General features: G+C 31.0%; 1 protein-coding gene across 3 annotated transcripts in view; it reads right to left on the minus strand.

Moving 5' to 3' along the window:
- Positions 1 to 2,754: 2,754 nt before the first annotated feature.
- Positions 2,755 to 12,671, minus strand: part of LOC126829490 (protein WWC2) — a 67,569-nt gene continuing 57,652 nt past the window's right edge. The window contains exons 14-24 of one of the 3 annotated variants that reach the window (XM_050559395.2): positions 12,362 to 12,545; positions 11,977 to 12,150; positions 9,866 to 9,969; positions 9,459 to 9,553; positions 8,958 to 9,052; positions 8,324 to 8,578; positions 7,885 to 8,146; positions 7,451 to 7,524; positions 6,892 to 6,915; positions 5,004 to 5,134; positions 2,755 to 4,732 (exon numbers count right to left, since the gene is read on the minus strand). In XM_050559395.2, coding sequence (XP_050415352.1) covers positions 4,600 to 4,732; positions 5,004 to 5,134; positions 6,892 to 6,915; positions 7,451 to 7,524; positions 7,885 to 8,146; positions 8,324 to 8,578; positions 8,958 to 9,052; positions 9,459 to 9,553; positions 9,866 to 9,969; positions 11,977 to 12,150; positions 12,362 to 12,545 — 1,531 coding nt within the window. In that variant the 3' untranslated portion in view covers positions 2,755 to 4,599. Of the gene's footprint in view, positions 4,733 to 5,003; positions 5,135 to 6,891; positions 6,916 to 7,450; positions 7,525 to 7,884; positions 8,147 to 8,323; positions 8,579 to 8,957; positions 9,053 to 9,458; positions 9,554 to 9,865; positions 9,973 to 11,976; positions 12,151 to 12,361; positions 12,546 to 12,671 lie in introns of all 3 variants that reach the window. The other 2 variants (XM_050559394.2, XM_050559396.2) reach the window with 2 other exon arrangements.

Consider the following 12,671-nt stretch of genomic DNA (forward strand, 5'->3'; position numbering starts at 1 on the left):
AGTTCATCCAGATTTCCCGGCGTGGTTCCCCCTTGTCAGTGATGCAGGACGAAGGGCCCGACAAGGACAGCTGTCTAGTTGTTCGGATGTGAAAAAACCCAAGGTCCCATGTGCACGTAAAAGATCCCTTGACAGTTGGAATGCGATATAAAAGTAGCTTGCATTGGAAAAGCTGGACAGAAGCTGTGGCTGGGAATTATTTTATAATTCTGGAGATATATAAAAGACAGAGCATTTTACATTGTTAAAATTTTTTAATTTGTTTTATGCAAAATATATAAATGTTACATTTAATTTAACAGACGATGTGCTCTTTAATACAAACCTGAGTAAGATATAAGATATAAAAGGCATGTGACGACAGGGATATAATGATATATGAATTATAGATATATGGTAAGTATTATATACAAATACATGAAAATATATATATATAATATATATATATATATATAAAGCCTGTAATATTTACACTATATTATAAACTGCCTGTGTCGGGTATAATTACATATTAATCTATATACAATACTATTTACAATCAATTATATATATTTATATATATATATACCAAATATTTATTTACTATATCTATGTACAATTTGGGAGTGTTCATTGTGGGAACTTTCTATACACAATTTGACCGGTATATAATATTTATTGAGTATTATATACGAATAAAATAAAATAAATCCTATAAACTACTAAAAATAATCACTACCTGGCCTTTATTTTGTACCATTTCAACTCCCATCTTTTTCTAACTGAGGTATACAAACTGATTATAAATTAAAAGTATCACTAAAACAGGTAAAAGGAAACAAAACAGTTGTAAAACTTCCCTTCCAATTTTTTAAAAAGATCCAGAATTTAGGAAAGCCAAATTACAGATCAATTAAAATTCTGTATGCCACCCATTAAAAAATAAAATCTCAATTATTAATTACATAATTACTTCTAATAATTTAATTTATTAATGCCATTGTGTAACACATAGTTCAACACAAGATAAATTTTGGATTTCTTTTTTGCAAATTCAAAGCTGATATTCATTATAAGAAGTTACTCAAATATGAAATAACACTTTTGCAAATAATGGATAATGAACTATTTAACTTGTAGTTTGAATATTATAACATAATCAAATCACAATGAAACAGTTTGATAACTTTGAGAGCATACTCTTCCAAATGTTTTTCAGAAATATTAGTAGGTTATAGGCTATCACACTGAAACAGTGGGAAAAAATATATCTCTGAAAATATTCTGGCTTTTATACTGGTATAGTTATTGAATTAACATAAGACTAAGAAAATATTGTACATAACACAGGCAGTTAAAATATGCAAGTTAGTTTATGATGATAAATCAAATAATGATGTCACATATTCATATATTCATTCAGCACAGAAAGATTTCATTCCCAATAACTATTTGGTTCTCCAGGGCTGACTCCAGAGTGATTACCCCACTTATCAGTGAAATGCCCCCCCCCCCTTTTCAATTTTCTGTATCAGATATTGAATTAATATGAAATATTTCATTGGTTTCAATTCTAAGCAGGTCATACCAAAAAGGTCAGGCAATTTAACAAAAATAAAACATCAATTTTACAGGGGTATCTGAAAAACCAGTTTGCATAGTAACTTAGGGGGTTTTTTTTCTTAAAGATATGTTTAAGCATTAGGTCCTTTGGTTGACCCACAAAACTTATTTTTATCTGAAAGTATATTGCTAATGATCAGGAAAATAATATTACAAACACAAATTACATAATAAGCACACAATACATTATTACAAAATGAAGTTATTCAATCTGACCATTTGAATATCGGCATGTATCATCATTGCACATCACATAGTAACCATTCATCAACTTATCCTTCATTTAGAATGATGATTCACTAATAATGGAACTAATATTTGTATAATTTAAAAATGTCCTTGGCTTAAAATATATTGCAAGGTAGAACATTTTTAGCAACAAAAATAATTTTTCTCAGTTGTTGTGCATCAAAGCTCTCGACTTTCGAGGAAACATATCTTTAAACAACATATAACAGTATGCTAAAGCTTAATCCCCACCTTCCATCCCCTATCCCTCCCGCCCCCCCCCCCCCACCCACACACACACACACCCATCCCATCACAAACCTTTGCCCACAACAACCAAAATAATCTCTTTTAGCCATTTTCACAAAAATATCATACATTCATGGACAAATGTAATAAATCTCTATATGTAAGTAAAATGATATATATATTAATATAATATAGATGGATATTATACAGTGATTGGATATGTTCAAAGATGAATTCAAATCTTTACAAAATTATTTCATGATATAACACATATTTTTCTCCTAAACAAAATCATCAAATTATAAAATCAATCAATTTATTGGTTAATTTTTTTAGCTTTTAAAGCAATATCATATTCAAATTAAAATAAATCTTACAAAGAGACAGGAAAAATGAAGACATTCACCGTTTCAATTTGATTCATCATATTCTTTATCAAAAGACCACTTTTAGGTTGTTTTTTTTGTTGTTTTTTTTTTTAAAAAAAAAAAAGAAAAAGGCAATATTGGTTTCATGTGTTATTTTTACATCGATCCATGATCCATCTTAATGGAAATAGATCTTTGGAACTGGATAAAGGATGAGTTTCCCAGTGTTTGGAACACAGAACACCTCTTCATAGATCATTGCCAAAAAGGACACTGTTTATATAAAATGATACTATTAGTTTAAATATTATCTTTAAGCTGAAATAAACGGGATCAGAGGGGTTTTTTTGTTGGTTTTTTTTTTCATTAAGCTACAAATGGACTTTTATTCAGTGGTCTCTAATTGATGAAAATGTTTCAATAATTTTTTCACATCATTATGATAGTTAAAGTATTTTTGGAATCTAATTAATATCTGAAATTTATTTATCGTTTCCAAATATAGTTAGTTTTGCATGTAATTGTAATAAAAACAAAAACAAAAAAAAACCCTCAAAAATTGCAGTCTAATTTTTAAGCCACTCATCATTTGCATTTTTTGGATAATAGGCCCCACCATAATATTTCACTGCTTAATCCACGCTAACATTTTCCAACTTTGATAATCTTCAGGCTTAGATTTAATTGTAATAAAAAGTGGCCTTGTCACAATATTGTAATTTTCAAGGGATTCAAAATCCATCAAATAATTATCAGCAGCTCTAATATCATTTTATTTAGACCCAGCAAAAGATATAAAGTAAATATACAGTTTCATATTTCACAGAAAATCACATAAAATTATAAGCGTGATTATATATATAATTTTTATGATAAATGAGGATAAATAGATATATTCCACAGTCCAATTATATAATAACATGTAGTAATCATTAGTATTTCACAACCATGACTATTAACAGTCAAACCTTTCTTTTAGATGTTGTACAAAATTAAATTCTTTAAAAGACAAAAAAAATTTTTTCAGGTATGAAAGATATAAATGGCCATAATCAATTAATATGACATAATTACATGCAACAAAAATGAATTTGTGAGCCTGATAATACCCAATTTCTAATTTATCGTCAGAAAATTTAAAAAAATTTCTATTCATTTATTTACTCACATAGGAAATAAACAGGAAATATTTTAATTACTGTATCGGTGTTCGATTAATTGTTCATAATGAAAAGAAAGGCTTGACGGAATAAAGTAACTGACACAAAACAAAATAGTTCTTAAAATAAAAGCTGACTATATTATTAATGACGACAATATTTAGATAATACACATTTTTATTTATATAATGCTTATCATAATAGTGGTTCCACATAATTTTAATATTTCAAAAAAACAAAAAAAACATTCAGAATATAATAACATTTATAGAATATACCACACATTTTGGAATATTTTTTTGAAAGTTCATTTTATAACCTTTTTTTTTTTTAGTTTTCACAAAATGAAAATTCCAAATATAGTAATATCATAAGGTCAAAGTTCAGTATATAAACAATGAAATATAATTATAATAGGTCCACTTTTCAAGAAAATACCAGAACTTTCATTTGTACAATGTTCATTTTACATACAGTTAAACCATTTGAACTCGTAATAGTCCTATTAACTTATAATGCTGTATTACATACCACGATTCCATTCCTCAGATTTACCTTTCGTTCACTTTCAAACATTCAATTGGTCTTTTTAATCAACAAATTAATTGATTTCTTTGGTTTTAAGATCTAAATAAACCAACAGAGTTCTTTCCCTTTAATCTGCTGCATTATTCTATTCTGTCCTTGAATTGACCTTGACTTTCATCTACTGAATTAATGCTGCTATAGCCCACAGTATCGGTCCTGTTTCTTACTATAGCAACAGAAATCAGTGTTATTGATCACCATGACAACACAAAAGCAGTGTTACTGATCACCATGCAAACAAGAATAATCAGTGGGTTTATAATGAAACTGCCAACTGATATTCTGAGCGCATTTCCAATCATGCGACTTCCACATTAAAGGGTTTAGATCTGCAAGAACGGTACCAACAATAACCAAATCTTCATAGGAGAAGACATCAATAGAAGCTTGTGGCAGGAAGTTTTTCACACCTCTTCCCCAATTCTGTCATCCCGTAAGAATTCTTCAAGTCTCTCCCTGTCAGTTTCAGCAGTTATTATATTTCCTGGTAAAACAGGAACGGTTGTTTTTGCAGATGTAATAAATGCCATCTTTTCTCTGTAAAATAAACAAATTCTACATGAACAAAACATAATGCACATGTCTTTTAGAAAGAAACCACTAGATCATTTCAGGACTTACATATAGACCATCTGTTTAACTCGATAATTCGCTTGAATGTAGAAGGAACTAGCCAGCATGGAGAAAATCGATGAAGTTATGTTTGCAACCATAATTCTTGCAACATACAGGCGTTTAAACTGCCCCATCCACCGCCAAACAATATTTGTTTTTGTAGAAATCATAGTAATATAGTTTAAACACTAACCTGAATGATATAACATTAGAAGCAGGGCTGTTTTTTCTCATACGCTGAACATCTCTGGTAGCACGTTTTAATAACTGTTCTGCTCTTCTCTCTTGTTTTGAGGCCTGCGTCTTCATATCATTTCTCTGGGCCTGTAGGAAAAAAAATGCAATCACTACATTACATTGCTTTAAAAATTTACATTTACTGAAGTGGTGGGAACATTACAAAACACAATAGATAAGTTTAGGTCTACTGTAGTAGCGGAACTGATACAACACAGAATACATAAGTTTAGATCTACTCTGTAGTGGTGAGACTGTTACAATACAGAACAGATAAGTTTAGGTCTACTGTATTGGCTAGACCGTTACAACACAGAATACATAAGTTTAGATCTACTCTGTATTGGCTAGACCTTTACAATACAGAACAGATAAGTTTAGATCTACTCTGTAGTGGTGAGACTGTTACAATACAGAACAGGTAAGTTTAGGTCTACTGTATTGGCTAGACCGTTACAACACAGAATAGATGAGTGTAGATCTACTGTATTGGCAAGACCGTTACAATACAGAACAGATAAGTTTAGATCTACTCTGTAGTGGTGAGACTGTTACAATACAGAACAGGTAAGTTTAGGTCTACTGTATTGGCTAGACCGTTACAACACAGAATAGATGAGTGTAGATCTACTGTATTGGCAAGACCGTTAAAACACAGAAATGATAAGTTCAGGGGTAAATAGCTACTGTACTATTGAATTAGACAAATGTAGGCTTTTGTATTAATTTAATTTTTTCTTCTGTCATGGAAGTTCCAATTCTAGAAGATAACAGTGGTTACCCAGGCCGTGTTGTTGGTTGTGAAGGGCTCCCATAACATTTTAAAATGAAGGCCCTCCACTGATAGTCGGAGTATGATAAACACTATGTATATCAGTAATAATATCTATTGAAACTATAGTAAAACATGCTTTCAATCAATATCAAATATTTTATATTAAAACAACATCATGCTATAAAATATATTAAATAGTCTATAGTAACTTAATATTTCATACAAACATCAGACTGTGTCAAATACAATTGGACAATAAAATTTCCTGATCTCACAAGAAACAAAAGGAATTGAATCTTGATTGGTCAAACAATTTCTAAAAACTAGTTTTGATTGGTGAAACACTTTTCTGAGAACTAGTTTTGATTGGTCAGACAATTTTCTAAGAACTAGATTTGGTTAGGCAAACAAATTTCTAAAAATTATTTGTTGTGAAATTGAAAATATTGGTCAGGAAAATTTAAAACAGGTATGTCATTGAAGAAGTTGGGAATGTTTTTTTTTAAAAATCATCGAAATTAATTTAACCCTTTAGCACCTGGTATGTATAAATACTGACTACCCCAGATCTCGGAGGAAAAAACAGAGAAAATCAATCTTTTTTACATTGAGTTTTCCAGCTCATTTTCAAATTTGCACAAAATTGCCGTATTGCTCTCTAGATCGCCTCATAGTGCCCGATTCTCTGAACTAGTTCACAGCAATTCATGTGACTTGAGCGAGCGGTTTAAAGCACTAGAGGAAGCAGTAGTATTGGTGGTCCAGATAGTAAAGGGTTAATTAGAAACAAAAGGGTATTATCTTAGGTTTGGGAGGTGCAAGTAATAGTATACAGTATCGGTAATCATAAATTCAAAAAATTAAAGTTTCGAAAAATGTAATTTAAAGTATAAAAATTACTTTCAGGCCATGCTCAAAAAAGACTTGTAATATATGATAAATCCATCTAAAAATATTTTACAAAAAAGTTTAAAATGGTTAAATTAAAAACCATGCACAAAAACTGAATAACTTGATCTATAAAACACACTATAAGACAATCTGTAAAATGGGAGAAACTATTGCTTACACATCTTTTTAATAATGATAATGTCTGAAATACAATAAAATAAAAAATGTTGTATGCTCATTTCTGCCCACAGACCTATAAATTGGCAAATTAGTATGAGAATTAAGTTTGTGAAGATGCTTTTAATGTTGTCATCGTGTCACTTAGATGTCAACATTGGTGACTTTGTGACCATACGATAAATTACTTTCCCAGGATTGATGTAAACCATACATCAAGAGATTAAACCTATCCCCAGAGAATTGTATGCCATGCCATCTTGACAACAACTTCACAATTCATCTTTCTCAGAAAACCTATGAGGTTTTTTTTTTAGAAAACCACTTCTTTGTTATTAAAAATTTCAGTTTTTACAGAATATTCACATATTCATCTGCCACCAATTTTATTGTAAAGAAAAAGCACACTTGTCACAGAACATTGCACCACTTTAATGATTTTTAAATGTACTGAGTCCGCAAGGCCCTTCAGAGAAATGTTGGTACCAGTGTTGAAGAATCACCAAATATTTAGTATGATTGTTTATTATGTTTTTAATTTAATTTAATTTAGGACTTACCAGTTTTTCTGCCTCTGATAAAAGGTTTTGGAAACTTTGGTCATCACTCATCCACTGGGGTAATTCAGTTTCACCTAAAAAATAACAGCACATATTCATCCTCAATAATGTAAAAGAATTTATTCTTTTGCAGGGTTTCTCTGCATCAAAAGGCTATCTACACTGAAAAGTATATAGAAAAAAAACCTTTCCACACCTCCAGTCGAGCAGTCAGTGGTGCACTGGAATATCTCAAGTCCAAATACCAAGAACTCAGTCAAATTTGTTTCAACAATGGAAATTATAATTGGTTGATGTGTGTACAAATTTTTATAAAGATATCTTGAATGGTTAATGAGATATGCTTCAGAAACAAAATCGTGACAAAAGAAACCTTTTTCAATCTCTCTCCTAACATCAATCTGGATGACTTCAGAGAAATATGGAATAATTACCTTTTGTTTTAGCCTCTAACAATCTATTGTTGATATCTTTTAATCGTGCGATTTCATCTTGTAAATGATCAAACTTGGTGTGATTAGCTTGTAGATCTAGTTCCAGATCTAGAGAGGTTCTAATTGGTAGATGGCCAGATGGAGGGCCACTTGTTTCAACTTCAGGTTTTTTCCATCTTAAACTTCGTCTCTCTAGAGCATTCCTATGGAATGGACCCTTCTTATATTTAGGCATTGAGCTATCACTGTCACTTCTATTGAGCTATGAAAAGAAAAATGTAAATATTTATAAAAGTCAATCGTTTACTTTTTTTTATCAATATATAAAATCTAATATTTCGCAGGATTTCAACTAAAAGCCTGGATGAGAACATTTCCATCAAGTTGTTCATGGTGTACCAATGTTCTGTCATAAATTCTCTTTGAGCAGACGTCTTACCTTACAGATGTATCCAGGACCTTGACGACAAGCTGGTGAAAATGTCTGAGATCGTCTGATGGCACTGTTTCGAACAGCTTCATGTGTTCGCCGTTTATTTTCCCGAAGACGATATTCTCCTTCTGTATTGGTCGATTGATCACACTTCCTTATATGGAGTGATTCATCCGATTCTGTGAATCTATCATCAAAGTTGTCTGAATTCTCCAGCCTTTCTAGTTCCTCAAGGACTAGCTGTTGCATTTCATTATAATCCTGTAATGAAATTAAGCATAATATTAATTTTTGTTTGATGACGGCAAATATTATTCATTCAGCTATGAAATCAAAGCCGCCCATCGTCATTTGCATTTTTGGGACAAATATCTAATTTGTCGTTTTCTAATCCATGCTAAAAATGTACTCAAATTGATTAACATTTGATTAAAAAAAATAACAATCAAAGGTTGATAATCTTCCAGCTTGAATTTGATTAAAATAAAAAGAGGCCCATCAAAAGATTTTACCGAACATACCATTATAAATACTGAGCAGAATTTAATTGTTTTTGAACTGATATTCCTTTATCAGAAAAGCTAATTTACTTGTTGATTTCACAAAATTTACACACATATGATCCTACAATGTATCTTACCCCTTCATCTTCCTCTTCAATATCATCATCACAATCTTCACAGTAATCACCATCTACATCATTTACATCACCATGACCCTCCATAGCTTCTGGTCCTGTTAATAATATTATAACAATTAGTGATACTCATATCACCACTTTAACATTCAATATACTTCATTTATGTGTGTACTCAGTGACGAACGAGCCAAGTGGCATGCAGACGACAAAATTCAGGGAAAACGGTGACAGAAATTCAGGCAATCATTGCCTTGCTATCTATTCCACTGAACACTTTTTGAATCATTACCTGGCAAAGTCAAACAGGAATATGCAAGACTATAGTACCAAGATTCTAACAAATATTGTCAACATTCATATATTCGACTACATTGGTATTTGATGATATTAGTGCCATATGCCTATATTTGCAGGACTCTTTAACAATTCAGAGGGAGTGACCCAATCACATAATAATATATGGTTTACGTAGATGTCTGATATGATGTAAATGATACCTACCTTGATTTCTGGTTAATGTAGATGTTTGTGATGATATGATTGTTGATTCATCACTTGATTCTTCCTTTAATTTAACTTGCAAAGATTTTAATTGACTGAAAAAAAAAAAAAAATCATTTTATAAAATGACCCAAATGCAATATTTCTGATTACTATACAAGTATTTATGACTATCAAGCCAATATATATTGGGTAGCTTGTAAATTTTGGTTCCCATCTAAACAATGTTCAGTACCACCTAGTTGGAACCATGGTACTATATATTAGTTTAAAAGTGGCCACAGTCTTCATATTTCTGCATGTAAAATGGCCACAATACATCATATACAATAAGACAAGAAAGTAAAACAAGAAATGCGTAAAGAATTTAGAACTAGCACCTACAGAGACAACAAGTTTATATTTACCTCGTATTTTCTAGAGATGAAGAACGATCATCACTTGTTAATGAAGATTTACGTAATTTAGCAGACGACGCTTCCAGCAATAATTGAACTCTATCATTACCATCCTTCTAAAACAAAAAACATTGATTAATAATCATTTACCTGAAATGGGTGAGTTTAATTCCAAGACAGGTTGCCAGGAAGCAAAACATGCGTCCTAGAATATTATTGTCTAAAAATTTCAAATCAATTGGGTTATGATCATAGCCTTTAGAGGGTCCATAAATTTATTAAAAGTGATAAGGGCAATAAGTCTAAAAGCAATTATTAGCTTCTTCATCCATGAACCCAAATACTGTGCATAAACTAGATACATTTAACTAGAGCTCCACAAGAGTTTTCAAATTGATCAAGGGCAATAACTCTGACAGTAATTGTTGGACATACATGTAGGGTCAATAGGATTCTTCATCTTATGAACACAAACACTATGTTTAAATTTAGCTTCTAGGGCATCCACAAGCATTTGTGGATGACTGACATACAGACCGAAAGACAGACAGGGGCGATGACAATATATAACCACATTTTGATGTGGGTGTATAATAAGCAGAATGTGTGTATGAGGACCGAACGTTCCTAGTCATTCTAGATAACATGGTTTAATCAAAATAATGATTTTTAGGGCAATATATCATTTCCAACAAAATGGTTTTCATCAGTTTTGCACACTTGCAGATTTTGTAAATACCAACAAAGTAAAAAAGTAAAAGGATATTATATATTCAGTAAAATATGTTTAACTGGTGTAAAATGTAAAACAATGAATATTTGTGGCTGTCTAGACTATTTGATTTATAAATACGTTTATAACTAGTTGTCTCCCCAGTCAATCACTCATTTTATTGGCCTTTATTCAATTAATCAGCAGGAGAGTCTAACAGACCTAGTCAAGTAGAATAAAGTGGAAACTGCTACCCATTAAGTCAATCACGGTTAGAGAGATATACTAGATTTTGAATTGTTACTTGATTCTTCAGCGTAATATTACTTTCACTATTGTGTATTACCATTTATTGTACATAAATGCCTATATTTTATAAAGAGAGATCACTATTCGTTTTCAGAAAAGTCTTAACTTTAAAGAGTTATGAACCTTGTTTACAAAATATTGTTAGAGTTATGCACCTTGTTTTCAAAATACTATTAACACTCCAAATCGGATTTTGATATTTATGAAATTTAATTAGGTATCTAGCTATAAATTTTCAAAACAGATTAAAAATTGTTGTTTCTGATAATTTTGACTGCAGTTGTTAAGAGTATAACTTCTTGCTGGCAACCTATATTTCATTAAATATACAATATTGTTCTTTATTCACATATATATATAGTACATAGATAAAACTACTTATTTAAATTCATCTTCATTTGAAAAGACATTTCGGAAACATTACTCAATATTTTAGTCTCATTTTGTGTCTGAAAGCTTTCTTAATGAATATGCAGAAAAAACATTTATTACATTGGAGTGTCAAAATGGCTAGGTTACGGTAAAAAACCATTTTACTTGTTAACCTCTACGCTTTATTTTTGGACCTGTGCCGTAATTACATAATTCAGCAAACCATGTTAATTATTCTACCTGAACAGGTGCCAGTTTTGTTTGTGTCGTGTTTTATTCACACAAACTTATTCTAACACTTTAACCCACATTTTGTTGATCTTGTCCATATAATTACAAAAGTTGGGGATTTTTTAACAATAAAATCTTATTTTCTCTTAAATACATGTACATGAATTATTTGTTTACTTCAACATTATTTTCCTTGTCATATTGAATCAGAAGGATGTGGACTAGGGTTTTTACTTCAAATTTACTTATATTCGCAAGCTATTTTTGTTTAAAAGAATAGGACAATTTCTAGCATTATTGCAATTTCTATCTCTATTTTTACACATAAAACATGTCAATTTCAATGCACTTATTGCGTTTTACGATTAAATTCTTTGAAATGGTAATTTGATTGCCTGTAAATTGACTGAAAGAAGTTCTCAAGCAAGTCGACTTCACTGCCATTCAGTTGAGAGCGACAAATATGACCGAATCAAAAACCCTGATGTTTACTTACCTGACTATTTTGTGATGAAGATTTGTTGATATCAGAACTACCAGAAGATGATTGTTGACTCGGTGTACAAACTTTTCTACCAGCTGGTTGCATAAACTTAAAGTTCAAAATATTATACCATCTAATAGATACTTCTTTCGGATCGAAGTCCGCTAAACTCACTTGAAATGAGCCCTGAAAAAGTCAAACATTTCATATGTTCAATTCACTCTTAATTTTGATAGAAATTCATGGAAAATTATTTGTTAAAACAGAGTTCTCCAAGACCGTCATTTTTCACTGAAATCTGCACATTGTTTTTTCATTTTTCAATCAAACATACATTCTCTTTTTCCACTCAAATCAAAGCAGTTACATTCTTTCAAGACACATAAACCTAACTTACCAAACAGTCATCTCGACCAGCTTCCAGTATACAGAAGACATTAACTTGTAACGTCTGAGAAAAGAGTTTCGATTCTGCTATTTCAACTGTATGAATCTCATTAAATTTGGGCGACTTCAAATCGAACAAAGCCTTCGTCTCCCAGAAAGCAGCAGTATGGGGAAGTAAGGCTGTTTTTATGCAACTGTAATCAAAATAATAATAATCAAAATCATTAAAATTGATCAAATACAATCAACTATTAAACATTTCATTACATGGAGCCCAGTCACCAGGTCTTAATAAGTCATAAATTATCCGATTCATCGGA

Source organism: Patella vulgata, chromosome 8 (genome assembly GCF_932274485.2).
Source record: "Patella vulgata chromosome 8, xgPatVulg1.2, whole genome shotgun sequence".
NCBI lineage: Eukaryota > Metazoa > Mollusca > Gastropoda > Patellidae > Patella > Patella vulgata.